This window comes from Carlito syrichta, unplaced genomic scaffold, assembly GCF_000164805.1.
Source record: "Carlito syrichta isolate Samal-C Ts95f unplaced genomic scaffold, Tarsius_syrichta-2.0.1 Scaffold120997, whole genome shotgun sequence".
NCBI classification, from domain to species: Eukaryota; Metazoa; Chordata; class Mammalia; order Primates; family Tarsiidae; genus Carlito; species Carlito syrichta.
The window spans coordinates 6,913-18,842 of NW_007065093.1; the positions used below are offsets into that span (position 1 = coordinate 6,913).

The 11,930-nt window shown below is 52.8% G+C and overlaps 1 protein-coding gene across 4 annotated transcripts in view; it reads right to left on the reverse strand.

Annotated features, from left to right (window-relative positions):
- Nucleotides 1–2,686: 2,686 nt before the first annotated feature.
- LOC103249566 (U1 small nuclear ribonucleoprotein 70 kDa) overlaps nt 2,687–11,930 on the reverse strand; it is an 18,415-nt gene continuing 9,171 nt past the window's right edge. Inside the window, exons 5-9 of one of the 4 annotated variants that reach the window (XM_021707614.1) lie at nt 8,869–8,933; nt 8,660–8,722; nt 6,137–6,218; nt 5,434–5,493; nt 2,863–2,965 (exon numbers count right to left, since the gene is read on the reverse strand). In XM_021707614.1, coding sequence (XP_021563289.1) covers nt 5,468–5,493; nt 6,137–6,218; nt 8,660–8,722; nt 8,869–8,933 — 236 coding nt within the window. In that variant the 3' untranslated portion in view covers nt 2,863–2,965; nt 5,434–5,467. Of the gene's footprint in view, nt 2,966–3,462; nt 5,494–5,863; nt 6,219–8,659; nt 8,723–8,868; nt 8,934–11,930 lie in introns of those variants that run through there. The other 3 variants (XM_021707612.1, XM_008048198.2, XM_021707613.1) reach the window with 3 other exon arrangements.

Consider the following 11,930-nt stretch of genomic DNA (forward strand, 5'->3'; position numbering starts at 1 on the left):
CCCGGCTGATTTTTTGATTTATTGTAGAGATGAGGTCTCGCTGCCCAGGTGGGTCTCGAACCCACGGGCTCAGGCAATCCACTCACCTCAGCCTCCCAAAGACATGGGATTACAGGATGAGTCACCGAGCCCAGCTCTGTTCACCCTTCAATGGGTCCTGGACCTTTTCTAGTCTCCTCACACGCCTCATCTTCTTCCTGCCAGTTTCTGTGCACATTCTCCTTTCCCTGGAACTATTTCACGTTCCTTGTCTAGGGACATCCTACTCGCCCTTCACCTGAGCTCAAACATCACTTCTCCAGGAAGCCTTCCCTGACCACCAGACCAAGTCACCCTCCCCTACATCCTTGTTCCAGAAACACTTCCTTGCTCTACCATTTCACTTTGCTGTATGAGTTGACTGCTACCTGCCTCTCCCTCCCACTGGGCTGTAAGGCACCATGAAAGCAGGGCTCTGCCTGCCTCTGCTCATGGTAATCAGCACATGGCAATGCAGCTGGTCTATATAGGGGGATGTGTGTTTGTCAAGTGAATAAATGAACAGCTCTGAGGAACAGATGACGGCCTCATTGTTCCGACGGGGAAACACTCAGAAGAGTCACTTGATCACAACGACTCAACAAGGAAGGTGCAGAGCTGGCCCTCACTCCCTCACTCCCATCTGCCCGGAACCTCTTTCTCAAGTTCTCCTCCAGCCCACGCTGCCTGGCTTCAGTGAGGCAGGGCTGAGTCCCGCATAAGAATGACTTCTAACAACGAGCGTGAGAAAGAAGTTACCTGGATACCAAGAAGACAGGCATTCAAAGGAAGCAGGCGACAGACCAGGCACCTGGAGTGTCACAGGCAGAGGGCAGCTCAACTCGTATTCCCAATTGTCAGGTCATGGCCCAGCAGTGAGTTACATTAATCTGATGGGTGCAACAATATCTTAAGATATTGGCTCGGAGGCTCAGCCTGTAATCTTAGCACCTTGGGAGGCCGAGGCAAGAGGATTTGCCTGAGCCCACGGGTTCAAGACCCACCCAGGCAACTTGGAGAGACCTCATCTCTACAATAAATAAAAAATTAGCCGGGCGTGGTAGTGCACACCTGTAGTTCAGGCTACTTGGAAGACTGAGGCGGAAGAATTGCCGGAGCCCAGCAGGTTGAGGCTGCAGTGGCCGGGAGCGTGCCACTGCACTCCAGTCTGGGCGACAGAGTGAGACTTCAACTCAAAAAAAAAAAAAAAAGAACCCACTCCACCCCAGAAAAACCAAGGAAGAACATGCTTATTAAGCTCAGAGACTCTGCTGGGTGCAGTGGTTCACAACTGTAATCCCAGCACTGTGGGAGGTAGAAGCAAGAGGATTGCCTGAGCCTAGGGATTCGAGACTAGCCTGGGCAACCTGGCCAAGACCTAGTCCCTACAGTAAATAGCCGGGCATGGTGGTGCACACCTGTAGTTCCAGCTACTTGGAAGGCTGAAGTGAAAGGATCGCCTGAGCCCAGCAGGTCGAGGTTGCAGTGGCCATGAACATGTCAGCCTGGGCAACAGAGTGAGACTCTGACTCAAACAAAAGAGAGAAGAAAAAAAATCAATAAAAAAGCTCAGAGACTCAGCAGGTGAGCACGTGGTCCACCTAATACACATGAACCCAGAGGGCTAGAAGGCAGGAAAGGAGCTGCGGGGGGCTAATACCACCACCTGGGTGTGCCCAGGGAAGATCGTCTTGAGTACCATCAGCCAACTCTGCAGGATTCAGTGCTCAACAAGCACGCTTGGAGAACAGGACCTCAGCCCGAGGCCCAGTATGGAACCAATCAGATGGGCCCACCCTGAAACAGACTCATCCAGGACCATGTACATAAAGCAGCTGGTTGTGGCACACCATGCTGGCCAGCACAAGGAGACACAAAAGAGACCCACCTGCACCATGACTCACAAGAAAGAAACAAGTAGCAGGGCTGTCACTGGGCTGCCCAGTGCTTGACAGCTTCAGTTACCAGGTCCTCTAAGTCCACTGGCATCACATACTTCTGAACTCAAAAAGACACCTGTGATTCGGTATCAACAGGCCCCTTAATGTTTTCGGAAGCTCAAATGTATTGCTGATATTTGCAGCCAAACTGACCTTGTCTGAGGCGGTGAATGACAGACAATGAGGGGAACTAAACCTAGGAGGCTGAGGGCAGAGGCTGCCTCTGTCTTACTCTTGACTAGAAGTCTAGTACACAACTGGTGATCAAATAGGTACCTGCTGATCAGTGAATGGATGGACAAGAGCGAGAGCAAAAAGTATAGGCAGAAAGTCAAGTGTGGTGGCTCACACCTATAATCCCAGCACTTTGGGAGGCTGAGGCCAGAGGATTGCCTGAGCTCAGTAGTTCGAGATTAGCCTGGGCAAACATGGCAAGGGCTCATCTTCACAATAAATAAATTACATAAATAAATAAAATTAGCCAGGTGTGTGCTTGTAGTCCCAGCTACTTGAAGGCTGAGACGGGAAGATCACCTGAGCCCAGCAGGTCGAGGCTGCGGTGGGCCGTGAGCGTGCCACTGAGGTGAACTCTGAGGTTATTCTCACTGCCCAAATGAGGAAAATGAAGAGGCTGGTTAAGTACAGAAGTCGGCATCTGGTGGCCAGCTGGCCTATCCAGGCCAGCACCTCCTGCTCCTAGTCAGTAATCCAGAATGAAGAAGTGAGTGGGTGTGAGAAATACGACAGTGATCAAATAGATGAACTAGGAATGAAGGACGAATGTGAACAACAGAGCGGGAAGCTGGAAAGAGGCAGAGAAGAAAGCACTGGAGAGTGAAGAAGAGGGAAGGACAAGCCACCAGGCGCAAGGCCCCCAAGAGCCCAGCAGGGCAAGTCGTGCTCACCTAGCCGCCGGGGCCTCCAGCCCTTCACAGTCCGGCCCCTCTCCACATCCACAAGGACCCTTCTGCCATCAATCTTCTTGCCATCTGCGTGCTTGTAAGCGGCTGCAACAGATGTGGGGAGGGGGAAGGGGAGAGGAATCCCCAGAGGGTCCTCTAGTCAGGACAGGCCAGTTCTGCAGCATCCCCACCCCCACATGTCCCCACCAGTACACACACTCTCCACACGCCCACCAGACAGCCAGGCAACTCACAGCCAGACCAACCCTCTCCCAACCCAGTGAGGGGCCTGCTCCATCTCTGCACCGGCTGCCTGCTTAGCACCCTTCAGTCATGACTGAGGGGTGAGACATCCACCTCCAACCACCAACCCTCTTGACTCCCAGGCCCTTCCTTCTCCCATGTGATGGAGCAGCCCCCTCCTTCCAGGGCGGCCAAAGTTGCTGCAAAGAAACTGAAGGTTAACTCAACGCTGGTCTCTGCTGTGGGGGAGGGGCTCCTCCACAACCCCAAGCATGCACCCTACGACATCATGCTGGAGCAGGAGGCCCAGCCAGGACACTCCGCACCCCAGACCACACCGTATGTTTTGTTTTTTTGAGGGAGGGTGAGTGTGGGGGAACAGACATCAGAACAGAAAATGAACCAGAAGGGGGTGGGAGAAATCTTCAGGAAATGGCAGGGAGCACAAAGGCGGGTTGTGTGCTCCCAGGGGGCCTGGAGGGGCCCCCGTAGCAGGGGGAGAGGAAAGTGGAGGGAGGCAATGGGAGACGTGCGGTGCTGCTGAAATCCCTGCCTTACCTGAGACGACTGACCCTGCCACCCTTCCACCCAGCCCCGCCAGATCTCGCCCTCCACACCTGCAGCTCAACAAATGCTGGGAATCCATACCCAGCCCGAGCCTGCCAGGGAAGGGCGAGGAGAGGAGGAGACCAGGGAGAGGTTCGCCGCTGCTCTCAGGCAGGGCACAGCAAAGGGCAGGCCTGATACCCTGGCCTGTAATCACATGAGGGTGTCGGGAAGGCCAAAAAGTCCCTGATCCCCCCACCAGCCCTGGCCTGGGGGACTGTCCTCAACCAACCACAATACCCTGCCCCGCCCCAGCCCGTTCCCCCCCAAATAACAACCAGAGGAAGAGAAAAAGGTGCCATTTACCGATGCCGGCCTTGCGGGTGTCCAAACCGAGCGGGATGGGGGGGGCTCGGCAACTCCTGGGGGCCTGGCGAGGAGGCGGGCTTCCCGGGGGGGGACACGGGACCGCTTACCTGGAGCCCCCAAGCTTACCTGAGCACGCGCACAGACCCCACACCCACAACCATGAGGTCAGCTAAAGCTACAGGGAGGGGAAGTGGGAAGTCTAGGGAGCCACAAGGAAGAGGAACCACATCTCCTGCATCACCTGGAGACAGGCAGAGGAAGTGGCGGACCCCAAAGATACCTCAAGGAAGCCTTAGAAGGGGAGACAAGGATTAACATCAAATCTGGGAACTTGAAAGCCCTGAGACTATCTTGTTGGAGGTTTTTTAAAAAGGCTGGGGAGGCCTGAGAATACCTGCCTACCTCACAATCTCCAAGTCACACTCGACTAGGCACACGGCCCGCCAGGACCTGGAGTGGGTCTCCACCTCCACCTCCAGGCTCCCTCCCACCTGCCGCTTTAGCCCAGAGGCCGGAGGCCGGCACACAAGGCCCAGGAGACAACCTGTTCAGGCGGAGGGGCCGCTTGGCCCCTGAACTCACAGGAGGGGAGTGGGGAAAGGAATTAAAGGACTAGGACCACAGTCAAGCAAAGGAACCCAGCTCAGGTTCAGTGTCCCAAACCCCAAAAGAGACCCAACCCAGGAGGAACAGCAAAGAAAACATGTGATCGTGTTCATCTAGGCCTCTCTCTCTCTCTCTCTCTCTCGCTCGCTCTTTCCCTCTCTTTTCTAGACAGTGAAAGGCTCTTAAGTAAAAATCGACTACACCGTCAGCTGTTTGCAGCCTACCCCTCGATCCCTCCCATGCTCAAGCCCCAATTCCATGCATCTGGGGAGCTCCTGGCCGCCTCTGGAGAGCGGGTGGGCACCATAGCCAGCCCCTCAAGAGGCCTCAGCATGGTAAGACAGGAAGGGGACAGAGCACCCAGAAACTAGCAGCCAAAAAGACTCTCTAGGGCCACCACAGTAACAGCCCCACAGAAGGCACGGGGGACAGGGAAGGGAGGGCTGGAGGGTTCCACATGGAGCCCTGGCCCTGGTACACCCCGTCTTCAGTATTCCTGCCACCTTGCCACTGACGTCATGAAGCCGGGTAGTCGGGGATGGGTGGAGCCCAAGTGGAGAGGCTGGCTGCCTTTCCCACTGGGGCTCAACCTTCCCCTCCTGGGACCAGCAAGGTTCTCGGAGAGTGTGTGGATCGGGGCAGGAAGGGCAGAGGGCACCCAAACGAGGAAAGGGCTGTGGGTGCGGGGAGACGGAGGGGGCGGCTGGGGTGGGAAGAGGGATGCCTTGCTGCTCCTGAGCTGCCTGGCTAAGCTGGGCTGGTGTGCGGTGCTGAGTGATCTTACCCATGATACAAACCCTTATACCAACCATACACTGAGGTGTTGTAAGGGGAGCGTAAGCATCAGCTGCAAGCCAGCTGCGTGGTGGCTGCAGTGACAATAAGAACAGTCAATTAATACGGCGGCCCCTGGACACGCCGCAGCCCTGCCCGCCCACCCCCCACCCATCCCTACCCATGTGGACGCCGCAGCAGCCTCAAAGGGGGCTTCGGAGCTGTGGGGCAGGCGCCGAACACACCTGCAACCCTGCTGCCCACTGAGGAACCGGGTAGAGGGCCAGGGGTGGGAGGCGGAGGGTGGGGTGGCCCAGCCCCAGCTCTACTGGGGGGAAAAGAGGGCAGGTTCAAAGGCCAGTCCTCATTCCAACCTGGCCGCCCCTAACTCTGGTGGGGGGAATAATGGGGAGAAGTTCCCCAAAATCCGACCCCTCCCCCTACCTCCTCTGGCCCCAGCCCCCACCCAGTTCCCTCCTTGCCCCTGAGGTTCAACGTGTGACACTTACCTCCCCAGGTTCACACACACACACGTTGTGGGGGATTTGGTTTTTGTTTTTTAAAAAACACGTATATAAAAAAAAAAAAGATATATCAGAAACAAAGGGAGGAGGAGAAGAGACATTGCTAGTGTCAGGTGTGGCAGGGTGGGAGAGGGCACAGACGACTGGGAAGGGGTTGGGGCAGCAGAGAGGTGAGAGAGGGTCAGAGGGCAGGACCAAAGTAGGAGGTACTCACAGTGCATGTCTCGCTCATGCTCGTACTCGATGAAGGCATAACCTCGGGGCTTTCCTGACCGCTTACTGTAGACCATGTGTATCTGTGGGGAGGGTGGAGAAGCAGATGTCAATTCCGCCACAGGGAAGCCATCCCACCAAACACATGACCTGTGTGCAGGCGCTGGGTTGGGTGATGCTGATGACATATGCCTCAGGCCCTTTTTGTCCTTCAAGAGTCCCACTAGAGTCCCTTATGCTCTAACAGCAGGAGCAAAAGGCACAGAAGCAGTTTCCTGGAGGAAATGACACTTTAGCTAATACCTAAAGAACAGGTTGAGTGTGGTGGCTCACGTCTGTCATCTCAACATTTTGGGAGGCTGAGGTGGAAAGATCGCTTGAAGTCAGAAGTTCAAGAGCAGCCTGGGCAAGAAAGAAAGGCCTTGTCTCTACAAAAAAATTTAAAAGAAAAATTAGCCAGGCATGGTGGCACACGCCTATAGTCCCAGCTACTTGGGGAGGTTGAGGCAAGAGGATTACTTGAGCCCAGAAGTTTGAGGTTGCAGTGAGCTATGGCCACATCACTGCACTTCAGCCTGGGCAACAGAGTAAGACACTGTCTCAAAACAAAACAAAAAGAATGAACGGGAATAGCCGGGCTCGGTGGCTCAGCCTGTAATCCTGCGCTTTGGGAGGCTGAGGTGAGTGGACTGCCTGAGCCCGCGGGTTCAAGATCCATCTGGGCAACTTGGCGAGACCTCATCTCTACAATAAATAAAAAAACTAGCCAGGCATGGTAGTGCGCGCCTGTAGTTCCAGCTACTTGAAAGGCTGAGGCGGAAGGATCGCCGGAGCCCAGCAGGTCGAGTCTACAGTGGCCAGGAGCGGCCACTGCACTCCAGTCTAGATGACAGAGTGAGATTCCAACTCAAAAAAAAAAAAAAAAAAAAAAAAAGGAATGAATGAGCAACAGTGGTGTCAGCTTGTTAAGTAGAAGTGCAGTAACTTCAAGGTCCAAGGGCTTACGAGAAACAGAGGGGGCAGAAGGCAACTCAGAGTGGCTGGGATAAATTCTAATGAAGATGAGGTCACAAAGGTGATCAGGCTCCAGGGTCCCTGAGCGCCCCCAGGGCCCAGCCGAAGAACATGGTCTTTAAGGAGCAAGGAGGTTGAGCAAGGAAAGGCCCATGTGGGCAGTCTACACAGAGGCAGGGACGCAGGAGGAAGTTCCGAATGTCAACAAGACAGGGGAGTTTCATAGTAAAGAGAAGAAAGATCATGTATAGACACAAACTCAGTACCTGCGAAACCAGGGAGGTGTGAGAGAATATGGGGCGCTGCAGGTTGGGTCCTACCACAGGGATGACAGCAAGGGGTGGGGTGGGATGCAGTGGAGGTACACAAGGCTACATGGGTGGGGAAGGGCCCTGGAAGGCCATGCTGCAGCACCTGGACCTCTGCCCTAATATGCTAGGAAGCCATGAGAGGCTGTAAGCAGAGGAAAAATAAGGTCAGCCGAGTGTCATAAAGACACCCCTGGGGCCATGCTGAGCAGGAAGGAACTAGACAGAACAATGGTCTAGGCAGGACTGTTGGGACAGAGGGGGTCAGATGAGCCAGGGAAGACTTCTGGGAAGTGACAGCATTTAAGCCAATCCCCAGATGATGGCTAGTTCTCCATTCACATCACTACCACTCAGTGACCAGCTAACATCACGTATGCGTATAGTCCTGAGTTCACTTGGTCCTAGGACTTGAACCTTGGGACCCTACAGCCAACAAAACCCAGCTGAGATTCCAAACTGACCCAAAGTGAGATCAGAGTACAAGGTCAGGGTCAAGGCTCCATCAAAGAGGCCTTCAATACCAGGAAATCAATTCCTATGGAGGCTGGGGCTAGGAAGAGGCTGGGGATGAGCCCATTCAACATTCAGTATGGGGCTCAGAAGTTTATGTGCAGGATGGTCTCAAGCCCTTACTACAGTCCAGTGAGGTCTGTGCCCCCCTGGATCAGAGAACAAGAGAAGACACACAGCATTTAAGTGACTTTTAAATTAAGAGGAGAAATAACAGGAAAATACAAAGTCTCACTTTGAAACAGGAATTAGCATCTGTTTTCTAAAAAGGGCCTAAAGAACAGGCCAGGTGTGGTGGCTTAAAGTAGACAGTAGATAGTTCCAGCTTTGAGGGCCCCACATTTTCCTGCCTTAGAGCAACAGGTCTGCCTGGCTGTGTATCTTGATAAGACTTTATTTACAAGCCGTACATCTGCAGTTTGCAGACCCCTGCTCTAAAGCAACAACCAGCAGTCACTACTTATTATTTTACTTGTGCTACCCAAGGTCTGCAGTATGGAAGTACAGTCAGGAGATAAACCCAAGCCCTGAAATGATGAGGCATCCTCAGGGCTGGGACCCCTCTCTCTTTCAGGGTACAGCTGCCTCCTCCATGAACCCCCAATCCAAAATACCCAGAGCCACCTTCCCTGCTGGTCTGGTGGTTAGGATTCAGCATTCTCTCAAATACCCCGACCAAATACACTTACTCTTTTGATGGGTCCATACACCTCAAACTCTCTTCGGAGCTTGGATTCTGTTGTGTCGTAGTTCTACAAGGAGACAGATATAAAGTTAAATGGGAGAAGGCAGCTGTCCCAAAGCCCTTGGAATACTCCGGGGACTTAGCCTAGTCCTTTGTACCAGGCCCAGGCTCTCAGCAGCCTGGGGTTCCAGGAGTTGGGACCTGGGGACTCACCACTCTAGCCACGAAGAGAGTCTTGAAGGCATCACCCTGAGCATTGGGATCATTGTGAGGGTCCCCTGTGCAGGAAGAAGAAAATTTGAAAGCAGATGTCCACAGTCTTGGGTAGCATGACGAAAACAGATGGTCAGAGGCCAAGAAGGCAAAGAACTGGGGAAGGCCCCCAACTAGAGGAAAATGGTTAAGTGGACCAGGAAAACAGACCTGGCAACTTGGGCATGTCTCTCCGAACCTCAGTTTCTCTGAAGCACAGTGGCCTTTATCAGAGTGGCGAATAAATGATGATATAAGCTGAGCTGATGAGGGGATGCAGTAAGGCTGACTTCAAGCTGACAGGATGTGGCAGACCTAACTACCATTTCAGACCTACACATACCCCAAGGGCTCCATCCTCACAGATGCAAGGTGATCTGAGCAGTAGCTGGGCCCAAATAGGCCTTTCTGGAGAAGCAGTCAGATTCCCAGTTAAGTGCTGAGCTCCCGGCCTTAGGCAGGGTCACAGTGCCACCCACTGGACACAGACTGCAACTACAGCCCACAAGAAAATCTGAGACCAAGCCACCTTAAACCTTAAGGCTAGGTAGGAATGAGAACCAAGAGGAGAACTTTAGCAGAGTCCAACCCCGCTTTCTCCCCCATGCCTGTGGCCTCTAGGAGGAACCCAGGGCTGGTGCTGGAGCAAATGGGGAGAGCTGACTAGCATAAGAACAGATTCCTCCTTCAGCCTTGCTACTGCACCTCAACACTGAGGGATAAGTCTCCAAAGAGAGGAGCCAGGAATCCAGGAAACCAATTCCATAGCTGATTCTGCTGGGGAGGCCTGGGATTCATCAAATATAGTGGCCCCAGCACACATAATGGCCCCACGGCTGAAGGGGCCCTAAGGGCACTCTGCCCATAGCATAGTGAAGGCGTTTCTTACCCGGTATAGTGTTACTCTCAGAAGGCCCTATCACAGTCTCATATTCTGGGAGAATATGAGAAAGGAAATAACATGAATAATTTACTGAGCACATAATATGGTTCAGACACAATGCTAGGCATTGAAATTCATTTATCACCATTTTGCAAAGAGAAGCAAAACCAAACAAACCCAAGACACAACAAAGGAGACGTGTCAAAGGGCTGAGGCAGGCCAGACATTCAAGCTACAGTACCAGGCTCCTGTCTAGAACCCCACAGGGGTTAGCTTTTCAGGAAGATAGTGTGGGTGTTGCAAAAAGCCAGAGAAATCTAGTCTCAGATTTTTTTATTTTATTTTATCAGGTTAGTCTCACTCTGTCACCCAGGCTGGAGTGCAGAGGCACGATCATGGCTACTGTAGCCTCTACCTGCTGGGCTTAGGTGATCCTCCCTCCTCAGCCTTCCAAGTAGCTGGGACTACAGGTACATGCCACCACGCTTGGATTTTTTTAAATTTTTTTTGGTAGACGAGGGCTCATCATGTTGCCCAGGCTGGTCTCAAGTTCCTGGGCTTAGACAATCCTCTGTCTCCCAAAGTGCTGGGATTACACTGTGCTCAGCATTTTTTTTTTTTGTTTTTTTTGAGTAGATCTGTTTCTTAAGAGAGGGTTTGGCTACAAGCATAAAATAAGGGCAATATGACATAAAGAATTTCTTTCTTTTTTTTTCTGAGTTGGAGTCTCACTCTGTCACCCAGACTAGAGTGCAGTGGCCGCTCCCGGCCACTACAGCCTCGACCTGCTGGACCTGCTGGGCTCCGGCGATTCTTCCGCCTCAGCTATCCAAGTAACTGGAACTATATGCGCATGCTACCACGCCCGGCTAATTTTTGATTTATTGTAGAGATGAGGTCTCTCCAAGTTGCCCAGGCAGGTCTCAAACCTGCGGGCTAGGGCAATTCACTCAAATCGGCCTCCCAAAGCGCTGAGATTATAGGCTGAACCACCGAGCCCAGCCAAGAAAGTTTTTTTTGAGTCGAAGCTTCACTCTATTGCCCAGGCTGGAGTGCATTGGCACGCTCATGGTCACTGCAACCTCGACCTTCTGGGTTCAGGTGATCCTTTTGCCTCAGTCTTCCAAGTAGCTGGAACCACAGGCATGTGCCACCACAGTTGGCTAATTCTTTGATTTATTGTAAAGACAAGGTCTCACCAGGCATTCCGTTCACCTCAACCTTCCCAAGTGCTAGAATTATAGGCATGAGCCACTGTGCCCAGTCAATAATTTATTTTTTTTTTTAATTAGAGTCTTACTCTGTCGCCCAGGCTGGGTGCAGTGGCACACTCACAGGCACCCCAGTGTTGACCTGTTGGGTTCTGGTTATCCTTCCGCCTCAGCCTTCCAAGTAGCTGGAACTACAGGTGCGAACTACCACATCTGACTAATTTTTTTTTAATTGTAGAGACGAGGTCTCGCCAAGTTGTCCGGGCTAGTCTCGAACCCACAGGTTCAAGCAATCCATTCACCTAGACCGCCCAAATTGTTGGGATTACTGGCTGAGCCACAGAGCCTGGCCTAATTTTTTTTTTTTGGAGTCTCACTCCATCGCCTAGGCTGGAATACGGTGGCATGCTCATGGCTACCCCAGCATCGACCTGCTGGGCTCTGGCGAACCTTTTCCCTTAGCCTTCCAAGTAGCTGGAACTACAGATGCATGCTAATTTTTTATTTTATTGTAAAGATGAGGTCTTGCCAAGTTGCCCAGGCTGGTCTCGAACCCATGGGCTCAGGCAATCCACTCATCTTGCCTCCCAAAGTGCTGGAATTACAGGCTGAGCCACCAAGCCCAGCCCTAATTTTTGACTTATTGTAGAGACAAGGTTTCCCCAAGTTGCCCAGGCTGGTCTCAAACCCGTGGACTTAGGCAATCCACTCTACTCAGTCTCCTAATGTGCTGGAATTACAGGTTGAGCCACTAACCCTGGCCCAAGAATTTCTTTTCTTTTCTTTTTTTATGAGTTGGAGTCTCACTCTGTCACCCAGACTGGAATGCAATGGTCCCTCCCGGCCACCGCAGCCCCGACCTGCTGGGCTCCAGCGATCCTTCCGCCTCAGCCTTCCAAGTAGCTGTAACTACAGGCGTGTGCTACCAC